A 24,334-nucleotide genomic window follows, 5' to 3' on the forward strand; every position below is an offset into this window, starting at 1 on the left:
TATATACCCTTTGTTGGCAATGACAGAGGTCAAATGTTTTCTGTAAGTCTTCACAAGGTTTTCACACACTGTTGCTGGTATTTTGGCCCATTCCTCCATGCATATCTCCTCTAGAGCAGTGATGTTTTGGGGCTGTTGCTGGGCAACACGGACTTTCAACTCCCTCCAAAGATGTTCTATGGGGCTGAGATCTGGAGACTGGCTAGGCCACTCCAGGACCTTGAAATGATTCTTGCGAAGCCACTCCTTCGTTGCCCGGGCGGTGTGTTTGGGATCATTGTCATGCTGAAAGACCCAGCCACGTTTCATCTACAATGCCCTTGCTGATGGAAGGAGGTTTTCACTCAAAATCTCACGATACATGGCCCCATTCATTCTTTTATTTACACGGATCAGTCGTCCTGGTCCCTTTGCAGAAAAACAGCCCCAAAGCATGATATTTCCACCCCCATGCTTCACAGTAGGTATGGTGTTCTTTGGATGCAACTCAGCATTCTTAGTCCTCCAAACACGACGAGTTGAGTTTTTACCAAAAAGTTCTATTTTGGTTTCATCTGACCATATGACATTCTCCCAATCTTATTCTGGATCATCCAAATGCTCTCTAGCAAACTTCAGATGGGCCTGGACATGTACTGGCTTAAGCAGGGGGACACGTCTGGCACTGCAGGATTTGAGTCCCTGGCGGCGTAGTGTGTTACTGATGGTAGGCTTTGTTACTTTGGTCCCAGCTCTCTGCAGGTCATTCACTAGGTCCCCCCGTGTGGTTCTGGGATTTTTGCTCACCGTTCTTATGATCATTTTGACCCCACGGGGTGAGATCTTGCGTGGAGCCCCAGATCGAGGGAGATTAACAGTGGTCTTGTATGTCTTCCATTTCCTAATAATTGCTCCCACAGTTGATTTCTTCAAACCAAGTGGCTTACCTATTGCAGATTCAGTCTTCCCAGCCTGGTGCAGGTCTACAATTTTGTTTCTGGTGTCCTTTGACAGCTCTTTGTTCTTGGCCATAGTGGAGTTTGGAGTGTGACTGTTTGAGGTTGTGGACAGGTCTTTTATACTGATAACAAGTTCAAACAGGTGCCATTAATACAGGTAACGAGTGGAGGACAGAGGAGCCTCTTAAAGAAGAAGTTACAGGTCTGTGAGAGCCAGAAATCCTGCTTGTTTGTAGGTGACCAAATACTTATTTTCCACCATCATTTGCAAATAAATTCATTAAAAATCCTACAATGTGATTTTCTGTTTTTTTTTCTCTCATTTTGTCTGTCATAGTTGAAGTGTACCTATGATGAAAATTACAGTCCTCTCTCATCTTTTGAAGTGGGAGAACTTGCACAATTGGTGGCTGACTAAATACTTTTTTGCCCCACTTATATAGAGTAGGTCCTAGGATACAACAACGAATCATGTTGAACTAACAAATACCATCAAGGGATACCTTACAATTTACAATAATGAACACCTTGTGAAACAGCTGTGAAAACCAACCTGCCAATATTAAAGATTGAAATATATAAACTTAAATATTTGTTTTGGTACAGGTGTGTCAATTTACTTTCACAGATTTTCTCTACACTCACATAGCAATAATAGCCTGAAATACTTAACTCTGGTGGGTGGAGTCCAGGCACTGCTGCTCTGTTTGCTCTGAGTGTTTGCAACGCTAGTGTTTTTAGTTCATCTGTGTATCTCACATTATGTGCCCAGTATGATAGAGCAAGAACATTTCTTAGCAGATAATGACAACATGACAATAACAGTAGCTGTAGATGATGTAATGACATCAGGTGGATCCATTTCTGGGTGTTAGGCAGAACCCTTAGGTCCTGGAGAACAAGAGCAAAGTAAAGGGAACAGGGCAAGAGACAGAGAAGTAAACAAGCAAACACACAGGTTACAGGTTGATCAGGTTGATATGTAAAAATACAGTTATTGAATTATTCAATTTAAATGTTTGACTAGACATGCAATATTGTTAATGTCAGACAGAAAATAAAGGATACCCGTCTGTAATTTTTTACGTCAGTGGGTTGGATGAGGGAGGTAAGGGATGGTCCCTGGAAAAGATGAGAGAGGTGAGTTGTGAGAGAAACTCTGGGGTGGTGTCATAACCACTTGAGTCATACACCTTAACAGTACCTACCTGGCAGCAGAGGTTACTCATTGTGACCCAGTAGTTATCCTTGAGATGCACTATTTGGAGAACCCCAGTGTTGGTACTGTTGACAGCATGACGATGCCGCACACCGCGAGGAGGCAAATGCAAATAGTTATCGGAGATTTTAATATTCACCTTAACGGATGGTGACCCCAGCTAGGAGCAAAAGAGCAGCATAGTTTCCCAGGTCTCGCCCTCCTTTCGTCCTTCTTCCAAACCAAATACTTTGCCCGCATGTCAAAGCTCTTGGTTTCTCTTACATATTTCTTGGAGGGCCAGAAAATAAATTAACAGTGGACAATAGTTTTTACCTGATCAAAAACATTGCAGTGGACTTTCATTAACACGCAGGAGTTACGCAGATGTCAGTAAGGCGTTGGTATCACAATTTTTTTAAATGTATTTTATTTTTCCTTTATTTAACCAGGTAGGCAAGTTGAGAACAAGTTCTAATTTACAATTGCGACCTGGCCAAGATAAAGTAAAGCAGTTTGACACATACAACAACACAGAGTTACACATGGAGTAAAACAAACATACAGCCAATAATACAGTAGAAAAATAAGTCGATATACAATGTGAGCAAATGAGGTGAGATAAAGGCAAAAAAGGCCATGGTGGCGAAGTAAATACAATATAGCAAGTAAAACACTGGTAGATTTGCAGTGGAAGAATGTACAAAATAGAGATAGAAATAATGGGGTGCAAAGGAGCAAAATAAATAAATAAATACAGTAGGGGAAGAGGTAGTTGTTTGGGCTAAATTATAGATGGGCTATGTACAGGTGTAGTAATATGTGAGCTTCTCTGACAGCTGGTGCTTAAAGCTAGTGAGGGAGGTAAGTGTTTCCAGTTTCAGAGATTTTTGTAGTTTGTTCCAGTCATTGGCAGCAGAGAACTGGAAGGAGAGGCGGCCAAAGGAAGAATTGGTTTTGGGGGTGACCAGAGAGATATACCTGCTGGAGCGCGTGCTACAGGTGGGTGCTACTATGGTGACCAGCGAGCTGAGATAAGGCGGGACTTTACCTAGCAGGGAGGTAAGTGTACACAGCATACCATAATGTTCTGAATAATGGCAAAGTCTACCTCGCTCCTTATTCTACTGAACCGCTTAGGCGTAACAAACACAAGTCCAACATTTATCGGAAACTGTTAAACTACCTGTTCGCTACCCTCCTGCTCTCCGGGGATGTACAACTCAATCCTGGGCCCAATATCACCGAGCCAGTGATACGCACCGGAGTGGAGAGTGGTGGATGGCCTCGTCCACTGGTCGTCGCCGCTGTGGAGGTGGGTGAGTGCTATGGTCCTATGGTTTCTCTCGACTCACCCGGCTCCAGGATAGATTTTGACTCTTCAAACATACCAGAGTCGCTATATGCGATCCCTGACTCTGCTTCTGGTACGCAAGCTATTTTAATTAGTTCCCCGCATCCAGTGCAGGCGGGAGGGATTGTTAATTGCGCTACCGAACTGCCCCTAATCAAAACGAAACAAAACGGCCTAAACCCAGCCGTCAGAAAACACAGAAAATTTAACTTTTTTCAATGTGTCAATCACTCTCGAGTCATCTGGGACCCACGAGCTAAGCCCAAGGGACTACTAGGGGGGCACTTGAACATTCGTAGTGTCATTCCAAAAAGTGATCAAATTCAACATCTACTCACAGACTCCAACCTTGACTTTCTCTGCCTCTCAGAGACATGGCTCCATAAACACTCTCCATGTGCTGCTTTGGTTGTGCCTGGCTACAATGTTTTCAGGAGAGACAGGATTGAGGGAAGAGGAGGGGGTGTGATGATTTACATTAAAGAACATATCCGATGTAAACAAATTGAGTGGTCATGTGATAATGAACTAGAATGTATCGGCCTGAACGTTACACTGTCTCCCCAAATGTCTTTTACCCTCATTGTAATGTATAGGCCACCTTCCACCAAAAGTGTGTTTTTTGATCAGTTTAATACCATGCTTAGGGAATGTGATTTTGGGAAAGAGGTCATCTTAATGGGAGATTTTAACATTAATTATGAAGACAAGTGTTGTAGGAAAACCCTCAAACGGATCACTAATACCTTTGACCTTACACAGCTAGTTAAAGGGCCAACCAGGGTGACTTGTTGCTCTAAAACACAGATTGATTTGGTGTTCAGTAATAAACCAGAGAGAGTGACTAAATCATTCAATATGGTTACTGGGCTGTCTGATCATAATCTGACACTTATAGCCAGAAAGCTGTCTAAGAGCAGGTTTAACCTCTCCACTGTTAGAAAGCCAGATCAACTCAGAATACCTAAGAGTGAATTAAATAATTTTGAAAAAGCAATTAAGGGAATAAACTGGAATGATCTCTTGTCCTATACAGACGTGGAAGCTGATAGTCAGGTTTTTCTATCCACAATCCAGACTACAATAAATGGCTTCCTAAAGAAAATCAAATCCAAACCTGGCCAAAAGAGCACTCTTCCTTGGCTAAATGGAGAAATCTGGAAATTGATGAAAGAACGTGATTATGCTCTAAAAATAGCCCTAAAATCTAAATTAGAGCATGACAGACGTAGGTTTACCATGTTGAGAAATAAGGTGATGAAAGAAATCAGACAGGCCAAGGCAAACTTTTTTATTAACAGAATTGGTGAAGCAAAGGGAAATGCTAAATTGATATGGGAGAATCTAAAAAAGTTAACAGGGAAAGACCATAGTAACACTGCAAAAAGACTAGAAATCATGGTGAATAACAATCTAACACAGGATGCAGTCGAAATAGCAATAGCCTTCAATTCCTACTTTATTGACTCTGTCAGGGTACTGACACAGAACCCCTCCACTTGTTTCTTGGGCTCAGTGCTAGTGAATGACACTCAACCTGTCTTCATCATAAGGGAGGTTTCTGAGTCAAAGGTGAACAAGGTGATTAGCTCACTAAAGAACTCTAAAGCCAAAGATGTGTTTGGGATGGACTCTACCTTTCTTAAAAACTACAAAGAGTCACTCATTGGCCCCATTACTAAGGTCACCAACACATCTATTGGTCTCGGTGTGTTTCCAAGGGTATGGAAGTCGGCCATAATAACGGCCATCTTTAAATCAGGCGACCCTGCTAACGTGAGTAACTACAGGCCCATTAGTATATTACCTGTGGTGTCAAAGGTTGTTGAAAAGTGTGTAGCAGAACAACTGATTGCCCACTTCAACAACAGCCCCTTCACATTACACTCCATGCAGTTTGGCTTCAGAGCGAAACACTCCACAGAAACGGCCAACTGCTTTCTTCTGGAAAATGTGAAGTCCAAGATGGACAAAGGGGGTGCTGTTGGGGCTGTGTTTCTGGACCTAAGGAAGGCTTTTGATACTGTTAACCATGAGATTCTCATCACAAAATTGTCCAAGTTCAACTTTTCCCCTGATGCCTTGAGATGGATGAAATCATACCTTGAAGGCAGAACTCAGTGTGTCAGAGTGAGCAATGAGCTGTCGCCCACTCGTAGCTATGATGTGGGCGTGCCCCAAGGGTCAATACTGGGGCCCCTCCTGTTCAGCCTGTACATTAATGATCTGCCTTCTGTCTGTACTGGGTCTGAAGTTCAAATGTATGCAGATGATACAGTGATATATGTGCATGCAAAGAGCAAACAACAAGCTGCACAAGAACTCACTACTGTAATGGTCCAGGTTACAAAGTGGCTCAGTGACTCGTGTTTGCATCTCAATGTGAAAAAAACTGTTTGCATGTTCTTCACAAAGAGGGCAACAGATGCTACTGAGCCAGATGTCTATGTGTCAGGGGAGAAGCTCCAGGTGGTATCCGATTTTAAGTACCTTGGCATCATACTTGATTCCAACCTCTCTTTTAAAAAGCATGTGAAAAAGGTAATTCAAATAACCAAATTCAACCTAGCTAATTTCCGATTTATATGAAATTGTTTGACTACAGAGGTAGCAAAACTGTACTTCAAATCTATGATACTCCCCCACTTAACATACTGCTTGACTAGTTGGGCCCAAGCTTGCTGTACAACATTAAAACCTATTCAGTCTGTCTACAAACAGGCTCTCAAAGTGCTTGATAGGAAGCCCAATAGCCATCATCATTGTCACATCCTTAGAAAGCATGAGCTCTTGAGTTGGGAAAATCTTGTGCAATACACCGACGCATGTCTTGTATTCAAGATCCTCAATGGCCTGGCTCCCCCTCCACTCAATATTTTTGTTAAACAGAAAACCCAGACATATGGCAGCAGATCCACAAGGTCTGCCATGAGAGTTGACTGTATAGTAAATCTGCATTCTCTGTGAGAGCTTCCCATGTCTGGAATACACTGCCGTCAGACACACATAACTGCACCACATATCACACTTTCACAAAATGCTTGAAGACATGGCTAAAGGTCAATCAGATTTGTGAACATGGTCCCTAGCTGTGTGTTGCCGCTCTCCATGTTGTCTGTTGTCTGTAGCTTGTGAGGTGTGGAAACACTTTGTTGCTTTTATGAATTTTGTCTTGCTGCTTTTTGTTTTATGCTGCTCTGTCTGTATGCTACGTCTTGCTTGTCCTATGTTGCTCTGTCTGTATGCTATGTCTTGCTTGTCCTATGTTGCTATGTCTTGCTTGTTCTATGTTGCTATTGTTTATATTGTAATTGTTTTTAATAACCTGCCCAGGGACTGCGGTTGAAAATTAGCCGGTTGGCTAAAACCGGCACTTTTACTGAAATGTTGATTAATGTGCACTGTCCCTGTAAAAATAAAAATAAACTCAAACTCAAGCAGTGTCTTGGAGATGACCTGGAACCAGTGGCTTTGGCGACGAGTATGAAGCGAGATCCAGCCAAAGAGAGTGTACAGGTCGCAGGGAGCTTTGGTGACAAAACGGATGGCACTGTGATAGACTGCATCCAATTTACGTAATTTTATGACTGCATCCAATTTATGATATTTTGTAAATGACATCGCCAAAGTTGAGGATCAGTAGGATGGTCAGTTTTACAAGGGTATGTTTGGCAGCATGAGTGAAGGATGCTTTGTTGCGAAATAGGAAGAGATTCTAGATTTAACTTTGGATTGGAGATGTTTGATGTGAGTCTGGAAGGAGAGTTTACAGTCTAACCAGACACCTAGGGATTTGTAGTTGTCCACATATTCTAAGTCAGAACCGTCCAGAGTAGTGATGCTGGGCGGGCGGGCAGGTGCAGGCAGCCATTGGTTGAAGAGCATGCATTTAGTTTTACTTGTATTTAAGAGCAGTTGGAGGCCACGGAAGGAGAGTTGTATGGCATTGAAGCTTGCTTGGAGGGTTGTTAACACAGTGTCCAAAGAAGGGCCAGAAATATACAGAATGGTGTCATCTGCGTAGAGGTGGATCAGAGACTCACCAGCAGCAAGAGCGACGTCATTGATGTATACAGAGAAGAGAGTCAGCCCAAGAATTGAACCCCGTGGCACACCATAGAGACTGCCAGAGGCCCGGACAACAGGCCCTCCGATTTGACACACTGAAGCCTATCAGAGAAGTAGTTGGTGAACCAGGTGAGGCAATCATTTGAGAAACCAAGGCTATCGAGTCTGCCGATGAGGATGTGGTGATTGACAGAGTCGAAAGCCTTGGCCAGGTCAATGAATACGACTGCACAGTATTGTTTCTTACCGATGGCGGTTAAGATATATTGTTTAGGACCTTGAGCGTGGCTGAGGTGCACCCATGACCAGCTCTGAAACCAGATTGCATAGCGGAGAAGGTGCGGTGGAAATCGAAATGGTCGGTAATCTGTTTGATGACTTGGCTATCGAAGACCTTAGAAAGGCAGGGTAGGATAGATATAGGTCTGCAGCAGTTTGGGTCAAGAGTGTCCCCATCTTTGAAGAGGGGGATGACCGCAGCTGCTTTCTAATCTTTGGGAATCTCAGACGACACGAAAGAGAGGTTGAACAGGCTAGTAATAGGGGTTGCAACAATTTCGGGCAAAGAAAGAAAGGGTCCAGATTGTCTAGCCCTGCTGATTTGTAGGGGTCCAGATTTTGCAGCTCTTTCAGAACATCATCTGACTGGATTTGGGAGAAGGAGAAATGGGGAAGGCTTGGGTGAGTTGCTGTGGGGGGTGCAGTGTTGTTGACCAGGTTAGGGGTAGCCAGGTGGAAAGCATGGCCAGCCGTAGAAAAATGCTTACTGAAATTCTCAATTATAGTGGATTTATCGGTGGTGACAGTTTCCTATCCTCAGTGCAGTGGGCAGCTGGGAGGAGGTGTTCTTATTCTCCATGGACTTTATAGAGTCCCAGAACGTTTTTGAGTTTGTGTTGCAGGAAGCAAATTTCTGCTTGAAAAAGCTAGCCTTTGCTTTTCTAACTGCCTGTGTATATTGGTTTTCAGCTTCCCTGAAAAGTTGCATATCACGGGGGCTGTTCAATGCTAATGCAGAATGCATAGGATGTTTTTGTCTTGGTTAAGGGCAGTCAAGTCTGGAGAGAACCAAGGGCTATATCTGTTCCTGGTTATACATTTCTTGAATAGGGCAAGCTTATTTAAGATGGTGAGGAAGGCATTTAAAAAAAAAACTGACGGGAGTTAACGTAACATGTTAACGTAACACACAGGTGACATGCAGACGTTAGTAAGGCAGCCACACAGTGGTACAGGTTCCTGGGCTTAATTAAGGCCTTTATCACCCCCCATAGAGACTCCTTCAAGGGGTGAATGGGAGTGAATTGAGCGCTCGCTCAAAAATCCAACATTAGAATGAATTACGTGAACAACAAGGACAACATTACTTATAATTTCCGAGATCTTAGATATTTTACTTGTTATTTGTAATATCGTATCGTTTTGAAATCGTGACAATGCGTACTTTTGAGGAAAATAAGGACTTTCTCGACTCATACCCTGTCATTTTACAAGGGATTTCGTGACGATTAGTTTAACAACCGCGTGACCTGATTGGTCGACAGTCTGCTGGGTTGGCCGTTATACATCTCTACATTCATTGACTAATGAGATACCTATCTCCTTATTTCTTAAAGTATTTATGTTAAAGTGAGTCCCTAAAAGGTTCATCTCAAGGCTAAGGCTGGAGAAGCAAAATCTAGAAAATCTTTGTTTATGACAAGCACCCCTCATTTATTTATGTTTTTTCACTGTAAATATGTTGGAGGCATCCCTATGGTTCAAATTATGTATACTCCTTGCACAATTAAATAAAGGGGCCAATTGCCTAGTCTAGTCCACCATCTCTCTCTCTCTCTCTCTCTCTGTTGTGTGTTAATTGAGAAAATAGACACATTTATTTTCTTGATTATGACTGAGAGAATAACTATGATCATAATTTCTTCTGATGCGTTCTGCAGGCAATCTTGACTCTGAGTGAAATATGGTTGTGAAATAAATGTAATATTCCCCCCCCACCTTGTTGAGAACTCCCCTGGGACACCCTCGAGGACCCATAGGGGACCCTGGACTCCAATTTGGGCCATAGTTGCAGTCTGTGAAGTTCATAAACAATCTGTTTTCAAATGTTAGGATAATAGACCTAGAGTGGCAAAGATACCTCCTGGAGAAAATATAGGGTGTATCTAGTCATAGAATATTTCTCAATATAGACTGAGTATGAATAAAACCGATTTGTAGTCTATAAGCTACAAACTTTGTTTTCAAATAATATGAAGGGACAGTTTTTTCTGATTTGCCACTTTAGCAATGTCTAGATTTCATCAATAGGTGGTGCTCAAGTTCTATGATTTCATATACATTCTTCAAAATGGCTTGCCTCCAGGTTTTTCTCTCCATCCAGCTCCATTTGTATAGAAAAACAAAGATACAGCACTCTCTAACATAAGAATATTGAGATGTCTATTTTAGGAGCAGCAGTAGTGCTGTAGTGCTGGTTTCTCACATGTGCCTGCATATTGCAGGGTGATGCACTATCGTAATGGGATAGTGTCTGTTTGCAAATTCAGTCACTATCAACATTTAAGTAATATTGAGATACAATTTAAATGATTATCTGCATTGTCTTGGTCTGTTTAATGGGCTGTAGGCTTTCTGGAGTTCTAGCTTGTAGTGCAGAGAATGGTCTTTAACGTGACATGGCTGATTTGATTTACAGTTTGTCAATGCATCAGTTAGACGAGGATGTTCAATTTATTCAGTCTTCAAGTAATTCTGACTGTCCTTCAGGGCTATCTGATAGAAGTGTGAATAACTACAGACTTTCCACATACATAGTGTTTATTTTGGTCCTAAATTGTAAGACCAACAAAAAATAAAGGGGAAAGACTAAATACCAAGTTGTTATTGTGTCCTTCAACTTAGTCTATGTATCACATTGTATGATCATTGTTTTAGTGATTTGTACGGTTTACTCGAGAGCCTTGATATGTCTGAATATAAGGCTCTGCATGGTTTACTCTAGAAGAGAAATGCAAAGAGAAAGGTCAGTCTTTATTTTCGGTTTATTATACATGGTTTATAAACGTCACAAAATAGAAAATTGGGTGACATCTTGCAGGAGGAAAAAATAGCAACTTTAGATTTGTCAGGCTCTATCAATGGAAACATAACATGCTTGTTTCAGTGCTGTGTAGATGCATTAGGAGACATTCTGTATAATTTATGTTCAAGTGCAAAAGAAGCTCATAGCAGCTCAAAGCTCCAACAATGTTAAGTTGCTCTTTTGTTTCTTCTTTTTATTGCATTTGTGTGTTCATTTACAGGTATGAAATACATTGGGCGGAATAGGATATTAATAGATATTCTTCAACAAATGTGTTAGTTAAAACATTTTTTTCCTCAACCAAAAATAGTAGTACTAATATTTCATATATCTTCGAAAATAATATTCAATTCCCAAGCATTGAATGTCAGTTTATTATAACCATTGTCAGTCTTATCATGAGCATAATCAATATTAAAATACCTGAATATAAATAACGTGCTTTAAGCAAAATAAATGTTCATTTGCAATGTCAAGCAAATGCACCACATTAATTTACAGTCAAGAGTCAAGCCTTACAAAACAAATCCACACATTGCTTTCTGTCAAATGCATTTTCTACTGAAGGCCACTATCAAACAAGTTATCAAGCGTGTTACAATGAATTTAGCAGTGTAGAATCAGTACAAAATCGAAACAAAGTGATGAAAGAGGGTGCAATTCAAATGCCTAAAACAAAATGAACAACTGGGAAACTCAAGGGGTGAGAGGATTCAGAGCGTAGTTGTAGACACCTGATTTGTTTTTATCCATATGTAGCCATAATGAAATTATTATTATCAGCAGTGATATTAATAGTATTAACTAAGATTTCTACCCAGACCCTGGCACAACACAGCAATTTCAAGAGATTCTTGATATTCAAATTAGAATAATTTCTCGATATATTGAAGCATCTGCAGAAATACAACGGTCAGTATTTTAAAAATATATTCCAGCTGCTGAGAAAAGCTTCAACAAGTAGAACACTAGATTATGCTTTGAAGCTTTAATCTAGTTTACTTTAGAAATGCTCTTAATAGTAGTGCCTCCCTCAGTTATATTCAGTTATATTTTGTATTATTTGTGCTTGTTCCAACCCAGTTCATATGGTATCAACACAGACAGTACCTTGTTTAAACAGGGATTAAAACTAAAGAATGACTTGTAAATACAGTATGACCATTTTACATGCAGATCAAACTATTTCAGTGTAACAGGATCAAAACAATGCTACTTCAACCAAAAACTACAATGATAAAGTGTTACATTATAGTTTGTTTGTGTGTGCAACGTCAGTCAACCTTTCCAGCACATTGTTTGTATGAATCACTTCTAAATGATATCTAATTCTTAGTGATTAATATGCAAACATTACTACTGGTAGTCTTATTAAAGGGATACTTCAGGATTTTGGCAATTAAGCCCTTTTTCTAAATCCCCAGAGTCAGATGAACTCATGGATACCATTTCTATGTCTCTGCATCCAGTTTGAAGGAAGTTAGAGGTAGTTTCGCGAGCCAATGCTAACTAGCGTTAGCACGAAGAGTGGAAGTCTATGGTATCTACTAGCATGCTGGCAGTTACCATAGACATCCAGTCATTGCGCTAACGCTAGTTAGTAATTGTGCTAGATAGAGACATAAAATTGTATCCACGAGTTCATGTGATAATGGGGAAATAGATAAAGGGCTTCACTGATAAAATCCTGAAGTATCCCTTTAACAATCTTCCTTTCTGATGTAAAATACATGTGTATCTACAAACATCCATCATAAATATCTGTTAAATCACATGTACATACATGTACATATAGGTGACATCAGAGGTGCACAGGTCAGTACTATATAATATCATCCAGGAGATGGGGGGTACCCACCCAGTCTAGCGTTCTGGGCTCAGAAGCAGCCATGATCATACACATGAACTGCTTCCCTGTTCTCTTATCTATGGGGTAAATGGTAGTGGGCGTGAATCTCTTGTTGCTCTCCACAAATTCACAGAGTTGACGGTATATTTTGGGATACTCATGACGCAGGAAGACTCCCCTGGTCCTGAGCTCACGTTGGATATTGATAAAGCAGATCTCTCTGGCTTTCATACCCTCCTTTCCCTCTTTGTCAATATCAGGTGTGCCTGGTGGCGGGGTGAGAATGAGTGTCTCCATGTCACTTTCCTTCTTGAAGACCTTTTTATCTGGGCTGGAGGAGGCCAACGAAATCTTTGCATATTTTCGGACTGTTGGTGTTTGGACTCTTGGTGAAGGTCTGTTAGGCACTAGTTCACCAACAGCTATGGATACATTCAAGAGAAAACATTCATTGGGGTCATACTCATTGCCAGCCTGCTGCAGGTCCTTACAGTAATCCCCCAGGTTGTCTTTGAAGCTGTCCAGCTCTCTTAGAGACAGATATGTTGGGGACATGACAAGGCTCTCAAGCCCAACCTTCAGGAAGTTGTCAGCAGTCCCTGGGTTAGCAAAGCCCAGGAAAAGAATGCCTCTCCCTCTGGAAAGGTAGCCAGCTTTGGCAATGCGAGAGAAGGCTTTATGGATCTCAGAGTTCTCTCTGCAGTACTTCAGCATGTGCCTGCACACACTACTGATACGCCCATATAGACAGTTCTCTTTATGGCTGTCCCAGTCATCCCGACGGCAGTTCCGGGAGCAGTAGAAGGTGTAGCAACTATGACAGGATTTGAAGTAAAGACAGGCATTGAATAGGGACTCTGTCCGCTTGCACTTCTTGTTGGCACATATCATGGTGTCATCGTCGTCTGTGCTGTGGTCTGGGGAGATCTCCTCTGGACTCCTTTGTATGCTCTGTAAGCCATCACACCCACTGTCTGGGTCTTTGATTGTGTCAGGGCTGGTTTTAGTGGAGGCGATTGGTGAGCTCAGAGTTCCTAGACTCTCTAGGCCTCCTAGACTCTCTAGGCCTGAAGATATTAGCTTTCCTTTTTCATCATCCTCACTAATCAACTGTTTTAGTTGGTCCATTAGATCCTGACTAGGCTGCCTGCTGGTCGAGGGTTTGTAATCAGTGACAAGATCAGCTAGCAGCTCGTCCAGTTGCTCTAGGCTCTGCTGCAGGGAATAATCTTTGTGTTGTCTGTCTTTGGTCAGCTCCGCTGACTCAGATGGCTGCTCTTGATGACGAAGAACATTTAGAGTTGGCACCTTTTCACAATCCAGTGCATCCCAGGTGGCTGAACGCACATCTTGCAGTTTGTGGTTGCGTGCGCGTATGTCATTGTCGGTTATCGTGATCTCAGGAGTTACAAACCATAGCCCAGCCTTAGTGTTCCTTCCAGGATTGTTTGGACCTTTCTCTAAGGAGTTTTCAGAGAGGGACAGGGCAGCATAGCGCCTTGGTGAACTAGATAGATTGAGTATAACTGGCTTTGGTGTATCATTAGGAAACAGAGCATGTCTCCCCTGATATAACAGATTATCATAGCTGCGTCCACACGGCACTGCTTGCTCCCTGTCATGACGAGGATAAAGAATATTGTCCCAGGACTTTGAGTGTTTTCTGACTTCTGCTCCCAGTCTGGTTGGCTCCACATAACTGTTTTCAAACCAGGGGGACATTACTGGCTCTTGTCTTACTCTCTGTGGTGTCAGCTGAGAGGACTGGTTAGAGTATCCAGATATACTTGAACAATACCAGTCATCTGCATAGGCCTGGGACATTTGTGTACGTCGACGGCCCTCCGTGTGATATGCCCTGTAAGGAATATACTGTTCTGCTGGGGGGTTGTACGGCTTGCTGTATAACATCCTGGAGCCATTAGACTGACAGGGATAGCCCCTGGGTTCTTCCCCATAGTACGCTCTTGCCTGTTGTGTTTGAGAAAAGTATGGCCCTGCCTCGCTTGTGGAGTAAGGTCTGGTATAGACAGCCTGCACAGGGTCTCTGCTGGACATGTGTTGCTCTGTGTAATATGGCCGGACTGGGAGAGTGTGAACCCAACGAGTCCGTGGATCATGCACATACTGACCATTAAGAGTACTGCCTTGGCTGGTGAGGCTGGAATTATCATCCTGATAGTACGCTCTAGCAGGGGGGTGGACAGGGTATCTGGTTGGATCCTCAGTGTAGAAGAATTTAGTGGGTATATTGGGGGTTGAAAGAGTCCTCTGCTCCCTTGACAAGTATTCCCGTGGCATTATAGTGGAGGGCACCCTTCGCATGTCTACTGGCTGGATGTAGCTGGGGGGCCCACAGGTAGTGTACTGATATGTTTGTCTATAATCGCCACTGTAACAGTCGTTTGGTGTGGGTGTCCGTACCTGCCGTGGCACAGACAGACCTCTGCTCTGACTGAAGTAGGAGTATCTCTGCCAGGGATGTTCAGTCCTCATGCTCTGAGACCTCCTGGATGTGTGCTGCAGGACTGCCGCATCTGGCTTGATATCCACACGACACCTGACATGAGGAGTGATGGCTGGCTCATCCTGTTTACTCTCCTCAGAGAAACATTCTGAGACATAGAGGGGAGAGTGTGGTTGCAGTTTTATAGGGTGTACCTCGTTCGAAAAAGCCTGGTTAGAGGAGTAAGAGTCCCGGTGTGGTTCAGATGTCCTTAGAGGGGGGTCTGGTACAGCCTGTGGGACACCTCGTCCTCTCCTGGTTACCGGTGGAGAGACTGACATGGGCACAGGGGTAAGGGTGGTCTTGACTCTGGGAGCACTTTTTGATCTTGTCCTTTTCTTTGAATCTGACCTCGTGGCCTGACTGGTTTTGTCTGGGTTGGCATGCTGTGGTGGGGGTAGTCTAGTGTTGAACAGATCAGGGGACGAGAAACGGAGGTGTCCTGGATGATCCAGGCCATTCCAGGTCACCTCTTTATGCACCCTCTGATGCTCAGTCCTCTTGTAAGGATACTCCATTGAGGCAGAAAAGGGCTGTGGGTCGTCCAATGACTCAAGGTAGTCAAAGCTACGGCAGTGTCTTTTGTTAATGGTTTCCGTGTGTCGCTCCAGTTTGTCAATCATTTGCGAGTCACATTGTTGGAAGGGGCTGAGCGAAATGGAGTGCCCAGTGATGGGATTTAGTTTGATGTCCCGATACAGAGTAGATACCAGTATATCAGGGGGATCTGTGCGTGTCATCTTATAGGGACTCCTCAGATATCCCCATTCAGATTGATTCAAGATCAATATGGCCTGAGAAAAGAAAGAGAAAAACATTAAAACATACACAAATTTTCTTTAAAAATGTAGAAGTGGTTCTACACAGACATTAACATGTTATGATGACAGAGATTAACAAAATAAATAATCAAATGATTACTTAATTCAGCACTTTTATCTTCCATACTGTAGGCCTATTTCATTCCAGATCCAATGAAAAGAAGGAAAAGTTCACATCTAGTAAAGCATCTTAAACTTGAAGCCTGTAATCTGTGGATTTTCACACAGCTTGAGAAGAAACAGATGAAGGATTTAATTGTATCATGTTGCGACGTGCTTTTCTGCAGTGTGCCGCACAAGGTTGTTCTAATTTTAGGAGAGTGGGAAATCTCGATTTTAATGCCCATCATATTGCCAAGATGCTTTACACAGCATCTAAATCTAAGACTAATATCTTGTGCAAGATCAACACTTGAGAAACATACTCTTAGAAGTACGTGCTATCTAGAACCTAAAAGGGTTCTTCATCTGTCCCCATAGGAGAACCCTTTGAAGAACACTATTTGGATCCAGCTAGAACCCTTTGGTTCCAGGTAGAACCCTTTTGGGTTCCATGTAAAAGCCTTTCCATAAAGGGGTTTACATGGAACCCAAAAGAGTTCTACCTGGAACCAAAAAGGGTTCTATCTGGAACCAAAAAGTGTTCTCTTATGGGAACCGAAGAACCCCTTTGGAACCCTTTTTCTAAGTGTGTACTAATATAGACAAGGCCCATAAATTGACATTTAAAAAGAGAGAAACAATTAAAGTAACAAATACTGAAACTGTGGATGTTCCCCTCAAAAAAAGTACTGCATTTCTAAGAGGTAGTAAATTATCAGTATTGTATTGTAATGGCAAATCAGACTTAGTCTTAGTGGGATCTTACATACAAAGTCTGGTCATGAAAATAGTGCAAAACTGTATCTGTACAGATATCTGTATCTGTATCTGTAATCATTCACTCTAGAGAAAAATAGTCACTAAATCATAATTCAATGGTTTGTTTCAAGCACTTTGGGAATGATTGTGTAAGGATCCAAACCTACAGTAGCCTGCAAAAGTATTCACCCCCTTGGCATTTTTCCCATTTTGTTGCCTTAAAACCTGGAATTAAAATGTATTTTTGGGAGGTTTGTATCATTTGATTTACACAACATTCCTACCACTTTGAAGATGCAAAATATTTTTTATTGTGAAGCAAACAACAAATATGATTAAAAAAACTGAAAACTTGGGCGTGCATAACTATTCACGCCCATGAAAGTCAATACTTTGTAGAGCCACCTTTTGCAGCAATTACAGCTGCAAGTCTCTTGGGGTATGTCTCTATAAGCTTGGCACATCTAGCCACTGGGATTTTTGCCCATTCTTCAAGGCAAAACTGCTCCAGCTCCTTCAAGTTGGATAGGTTCCGCTGGTGTACAGCAATCTTTAAGTCATACCACAGATTCTCAATTGGATTAAGGTCTGGGCTTTGACTAGGCCATTCCAATACATTTAAAAGTTTCCCCTTAAACCACTTGAGTGTTGCTTTAGCAGTATGCTTAGGGTCATTGTCCTGCTGGAAGGTGTACCTCTGTCCCAGTCTCAAATCTCTAGAAGACTGAAACAGGTTTCCCTCAAGAATTTCCCTGTATTTAGCACCATCCATCATTACTTCAATTCTGACCCGTTTCCCAGACCCTGCCAATGATAAACATCCCCACAGCATGATGCTGCCACCACCATGCTTCACTGTGGGGATGGTATTCTCGGGGTGATGAGAGGTGTTGGGTTTGCGCCAGACATAGCGCGTTCCTTGATGGCCAAAAAGCTCCATTTTTGTCTCGTCTAACCAGAGTAACTTCTTCCATATATTCTTTTACAGCTTTATTTTACTAGGCAAGTCAGTTAAGAACAAATTCTTATTTTCAATGACGGCCTAGGAACAGTGGGTTAACTGCCTTGTTCAGGGGCAGAACGACAGATTTGTACCTTGTCAGCTCGGGGATTCGATCTTGCAACCTTTTGGTAACTAGTCCAACACTCTAACCACTAGGCTACGCTGCCACCCCACATGCCTTTTGGCGAACACCAAACGTGTTTGCTTATTTCTTTCTTTAAGCAATGGCTTTTTTTTAAAGCCCAGCTCTGTGGAGTGTACAGCTTAAAGTGGTCCTATGGACAGATACTCCAATCTCCGCTGTGGAGCTTTGCAGCTCCTTCAGGGTTATCTTTGGTCTCTTTGTTGTGTCTCTGATTAATGCCCTCCTTGCCTGGGCCATGATTTTTGGTGGGGGGCCCTCTTTAACTAATTATGTGATTTCTGAAGGTAATTGGTTACACCAGATCTTATTTAGGGGCTTCATAGCAAAGGGGGTGAATAGATATGCACGCAACACTTTCAGTTTTAAAAATATATATATTTTATTTTTGAAACAAGTTATTTTTTTCATTGCACTTCACCAATTTTGACTATTTTGTGTATGTCCATTAAATGAAATACATTTAAATGTCAGGTTGTAATACAACAAAATGGAAAAATGCCAAGGAGGATGAATACTTTTGCATGGCACTGTATATATGTAACAACCGACGCCGGAGATGACAAGCAGGTACGGGGAGCCAAAATGTATTCAGGAACAGACAGGTAACAAAACAGGAACAGCGTCAGCAAACGGGTAAATAACGACAAATGACAATTAATGCTGAAGCAGAGAACAGAGCGGGGAACCAGACAGATATAGTTGAGGTAATGACAGAGGTGATTGAGTCCAGGTGAGTCCAATAATTGCTGAAGCGCATGGCGGGGGGGATGGCAGGTATGTGTAACGATGGTGGCAGGAGTGCATAATGCTGGGGAGCCTGGCGCCTTTGAGCACCAGGGAGGGGGAGCGGGAGCAGGTGTGACAGTACCCCCCCTCTAGAGGTGCCACCTGGTGTCCCACCTGGGCGAGTCTGATGTGCCGGCTGAGGCACGGGCGCTGAACAAGCCAGGCTTGGTGTAAACTCCCGACGAACCGGCAGAGGCATGGGAGCCTAGCGAGCCGGCTGAGGCATAGGAGCCCGACGATCCGGCTGGGGCGTGAAAGCCTGTCGATCCTGCTGAGGCGTGGGAGCCCGATGATCCGGCAGAGGCGTAGCAGCCTGACGAGCTGGCTAGGCGTAAAAAGCTGACGATCCGGCTGAGGCCCGATGTGGGATGGGCGGCTTCGAGCCAACCGAGGCAAGAACCTCTCGCACCAGCTAGGGCGTGACAGCTTGAAGAGCTGGCTTAGACACCCCCTGTTCCATCGGCAGCACTCCCCGATGCTTCGTATGAAGGCTTCAGCATTCTGTAACAACCGACACCGGAGATGAGAAGCAGATACGGAGAGTCAATATTTATTCAGGAACAGACAGATAACAAAAGAGGAACAGCGTCAGCACACAGGTAAACAATGACAAATGACAATTAATGCTGAAGAAGGGAACAGAGCGGGGAACCAGACAGATATAGGAGAGGTAATGACAGAGGTGATTGAGTCCAGGTGAGTCCAATAATCGCTGATGCACGTGACGGGGGAAGGCAGGTGTGCGTAATGCTGGGGAGCCTGGCACCTTCGAGCGCCAGTGAGGGGGAGCGGGAGCAGTCGTGACAATATATACAAAAAGTATAATAGTGACTGGCAACTCCTCAGTAAATAACTCCCTTTCCATTGATTGTAGACAACAGTCAATCCCCTCCCACCCAAAAATAAAGGCTATGTAAGATGCCAATGGTTTGTTTTCAAGAGTCAAGATCACTGACTCTTTGTTTCACACAATAAATAGATTTTCAACAGAATAGATTCAGTGGAATAGTGGCTTTCAGTACACACAGAGTATTTCACTAGTACATAGCTTGCTATTCATATCTTAAACAACAGTACATTGTAATAAACAAAGGGGTATAGTTGACCACTATTTATATGAAGAAATGGAATATAAATAATGTGTCTCTGTTTAAAACCAAGAATAAGGGAGTATCTGAGTATCCATGTTTCAAATAGTGCAAACATTTCAATATTTTTGCACATAGACCTTGCTTGTAATGCTTTTTCGTTTGACTTTTAAAGCATATTTTCATGACAGAGAGACAAACATAGAGGCTCCCTTGTTGGCTCTCGCCCATGAGCTAACCCTGAGATACCATCTGTTCATCCTGAGGAGAGAGGTCTGACCAAACGTCACCCCCATCTCCACAACACACCTAAATATAATCTACACACAGCCATCATAACCTTACCAGACCTACAGATACTATTAAATAATGTACCATAGTTACAGTCACTGACTCATCTTGTAATTGCAATTTTCAAACCCGATTTCAACATACAGCAAATATGTCCTTTTTAAATATTACACCATATAACACAATTGGTAACTAACAACCTGGTATCAAAATATTAAAAAATTGTGTGTTTGTTTAAATGAATGTCAACAATATAATTATTGGATTATTATTATGTTACTACTATTTTACAATGTTATTTCTAAGGAAATACACAGTAAATATTGTGTCAGACTGTAAGATGAAGCATAACCAAATATTTTTTGACAAGATAAATGTTTTTAATTATGGCTATTTATTTTTCATTACATTGGTCGCCGTCTAATTGATGGCCACCACTGAAATGCCACTGAAGCATGAATATTCTCTAATCAATCTGACATCTGTGTCAGCCATGCTACCCAAAATAGCAAAGATGATGGAATTAATTAATAATATACAGTATTACTCAGAAAGTAGGTAAATTGACAACACTGACATTGAAGTACAGACGTATGTGTGTTTGTGTGTGTGTGTGTGTGTGTGTGTGTACAATCATACCCTCTTTCCACCATTATGCAATCCATAATGCTATCGCCCAACAAAACAAAGTCGCCTGATTTGCTCTCATGCTGATAAAGGCATTGAATGTCCTTTTTAGATGGTAAGTCATCAGTGACAGCATTTTTTAAATAAAAGGTCACAGAGGATGCAGATTTATTGCCTTGGTACTGTATGTCCTTTGGTTAAAGAAGGCTATTTATCCTGAGGCTAATAAAATAAGAAAACACACCTTTGAGCTAAACTATGGTGGATCTCTGGAATGTGTAACTTTTTGTCTCTTCTGATGTTGCTGAAATCCAGATATCAGAATTAACATATGGCTGAATCGTGATAGCCCTACTCTGTTCGCATTGTCTCATTTGAAAATTAGGAAATCATTGCAATCTGGAGAAAATAGCCATTTACCTGACAGTAATGTCTTCAGTATACTGAGTAGGCGACAGACATCGTTTATTTGGTTTATGCAAAGGCCTATACACAATATAATACTTGTCCATGATTATGTAGGCCTATATAATCGATGGAAGAGAGACTTGAGTTCAAATCAAATATTTCTCCATAGGCTACAGAAGTGCATCAAGGGGCAAGCGGGACCACTTTCACTTTAACACTGTAAACTATTACAAATAACATTGGCTACACTCACATACCACATGCCATGTCGCCTGGATACACTCAGCACACACTGAAACATTCAAATAGGCTAGTTTTCAATAGATGCTCGACCGGCCAGTTATGCACTCTCTCTACGTGAAACGAATCCAACTTAACCTACATAGGTAACCTGTCCGTGTCGCAAATTGTCAAATTCCCTCAAAACAATTGATAAGAAAGTAAACAGTTTATCCACAGAAACAACTGTTGGGAAAATGCATTGATACAATAGGTCTAATATGCGCTATTGTAACAGTGTCATGATTTGATCCGATGGCTGCATTTGAAAGGACAGTGATCATTGAGATTTTCTATTTTCAAAGGTGTGATTTTGGCACACCAAGATCTGAAGCACACTTTGTCCTCGTTTATTGATGCGGCACGGCATTGCTGACCCAATGTATTTGAGCATCGAAGACATCATCGGAGGAGAGGTAATCACACGCTCAAATAGACCAAAATGTTGTGTCCGTACTCAGAGGAAAAACGGAGAATTTTGAAACCCGTCCTTTCATTCCATCATCAAATAGGAGTGGATATCATCTTACCCTTCACGCCAATGATCCGCTTCCATCATATGTAGGCTACATGATCAATCCTTGGCTCCTGTTAGGTGCAGTTTTACTACATTTCTTATACAGTCTTTATAAAAATCATGCCATCTTCGCATTTAGTGCTACATGTTGTCCACAACACAGTCAACAGTGATTTAGTGCGCCCTCATGGTTTATCTGAAGCATTCGTAGCAATAAGGGGGTGTGTCTGAGTCTGCGCTTATGGGCATTAAATGACGCACTCGCGTGCATTAGCATGTGAGTTCGTATGCTTGCGTGCTGATGAGCGTTTATAAGGGACTTTGTCATGCTTATTAAATACATGTCTCTGATACGAATTGCATACTATCTGTGTTCATGAAAGTAGCTGCAGACACAAAAATTAAGGGTCATTTTTCATCACTGTTCATATGGGAAGATAATTCACCAATCATTTTCGCTGAGCTCTCACAGGTATCCTGTCAATGAAAATTAACTCTTCATTATTTGCTTAATTTATTATTAATAATTTATTTATTAAACTGACATTATTTCCTAACCAAAATGTACTATGTGATGTGAGGCATGGCAGCATGTTCAAATGTACATCTAAAAAGCTCCCTGCTGTGTTCACACAAGTTCTTCACTCATTTTGTCACATATGATTAACTCACAATAGTCTCTTGCACAACAGTAGAAAGACTACTGATGATAAAATGGTGGATACATGTCAAAAGTATTTGGGGCTCTTCAGTGAAGTAAAAAACAAGATAGAAAAGCAAAATTTCTGAAACAGTGACCTCTCATCAGCACAGGGTAATGACTCCAGCTCCCCGCACCTGCTCCTCAATCTCACCTAGACACAGTTTCTGCATTAGTTGAATTGATGATGGTGACAGCACAATGTGGGCCCCAAAGCAGTAGTCACCAGCTGCTGCAGTAAAACTGCTTACTAAAGCAGTCTCACACAGAGAGAGGAGAGAAACAAGGTACAGATAGTGCTCACGAATATTGAAATGATGGCCTCTACATCTCTTTGGACATAGAACATACAGTACAGCACCAGACCAGTTTCCCATAGCAGTAGAATAGGGAGCATTAACACTGTATTTGCATTTCTTCTCATGCCTGGGCTTACAGTTCTATTGGCAGAACAAAAACAAATCCTATTGGTGAGCCAGACTCCTCCATCTGTCTTATTTCACATGTATAGTATCAGTTAAAAGTTTGGACATACCTACTCATTCAAGGACTTTTCTTTATTTTTACTATTTTCTACATTGTAGAATAATAGTTAAGACATCTACACTCCTAAATAACATATATGGAATCATGTAGTAACCAAAAAAGTGTTAAACAAATCAAAACATATTTTATATTTGAGATTCTTCAAAGTAGCCACTCTTTGCCTTGATGACAGCATTGCACACTCTTGGCATTCTCTCAACCAGCTTCACCTGGAATGCTTTTCCAACAATCTTGAAGTCGTTCCCACATATGCTGAGCACTTGTTGGCTGATTTTCCTTCACTCTGCGGTCCAACTCATCCCAAACCATCTCAACTGGGTTAAGGTTGAGTGAATGTGGAGGCCAGGTCATCTGATGCAGCAATCCATCACTGTCCTTCTTGGTCAAATAGCCCTTACACAGCCTGGATGTGTGTTGGGTCATTGTCCTGTAATTTTCAACAGGACAAATTATAGTCCCACTAAGCGCAAACCAGATAGGATGGCGTATCACTGCAGAATGCAAATTTAGACACATTAGACCAAAGGCCAGATTTCCACCGGTTTAATGTCCATTGCTCTTGTTTCTTGGCCCAAGGAAGTATTTTCTTATTATTGGTGTCCTTTGCAGAAATTGAACCATGAAGGCCTGATTCACGTAGTCTCCGCTGAACAGCTGATGCTGAGATGTATCTGTTACTTGAACTCTGTGAAGCTTTTATTTGGGCTGCAATTTCTGAGGTTGGTAACTCTAATGAACTTATCCTCTGCAGCAGAGATAACTCTGGGTCTTCCTTTGCTGTGGTGGTCCTCACGAGAGCCAGTTTCATCATTGCGCATTATGGTTTTTGCAACTGCACTTGAAGAAACTTTCAAAGTTATTGACATTTTCTGGATTGATTGACCATGTCTTAAAGTAATGATGGACTGTCGTTTCTCTTTGATTATTTGAGTTGATCTTGCCATAATATGGACTTGGTCTTTTACCAAATAGGGCTATCTTCTGTATACCACCCCTACCTTGCCACAACACAACTGATTGGCTCAAACGCATTAAGAAGGAAAGAAATTCCACAAATGAACTTTTAATAAGGCACACCTGTTAATTGAAATGCATTCCAGGTGACTACCTGATGAAGCTGGTTGAGAGAATGCCAAGAATGTACAAAGCTGTCATCAAGGCTAAGGGTGGGTACTTTGAAGAATCTCAAATATAAAATATATTTTGATTTGTTTAAGACTTTTTTGGTTACTACATGATTCCATATGTGTTATTTTATCAGTGT

At 41.9% G+C, this 24,334-nt stretch overlaps 1 protein-coding gene across 1 annotated transcript; it reads right to left on the reverse strand.

Annotated features, from left to right (window-relative positions):
* Window positions 1-10,583: 10,583 nt before the first annotated feature.
* LOC109873572 (apical junction component 1 homolog) lies at window positions 10,584-22,039 on the reverse strand. The gene is made up of 2 exons (XM_020465226.2): window positions 21,838-22,039; window positions 10,584-15,792 (listed from the first exon to the last, which is right to left on the reverse strand). Exon 2 carries the CDS (start codon window positions 15,736-15,738, stop codon window positions 12,466-12,468), a length of 3,273 nt encoding a protein of 1,090 aa, XP_020320815.2. The 5' UTR covers window positions 15,739-15,792; window positions 21,838-22,039; the 3' UTR covers window positions 10,584-12,465.
* Window positions 22,040-24,334: the final 2,295 nt, after the last annotated feature.

This window comes from Oncorhynchus kisutch, linkage group LG3 (assembly GCF_002021735.2).
Source record: "Oncorhynchus kisutch isolate 150728-3 linkage group LG3, Okis_V2, whole genome shotgun sequence".
Lineage (NCBI taxonomy): Eukaryota > Metazoa > Chordata > Actinopteri > Salmoniformes > Salmonidae > Oncorhynchus > Oncorhynchus kisutch.

Excerpts from the sequence above, each read along its gene's own strand:
- LOC109873572 (XM_020465226.2), bottom strand. The coding sequence starts at position 15,738 with ATGACACGCACAGATCCCCCTGATATACTGGTATCTACTCTGTATCGG.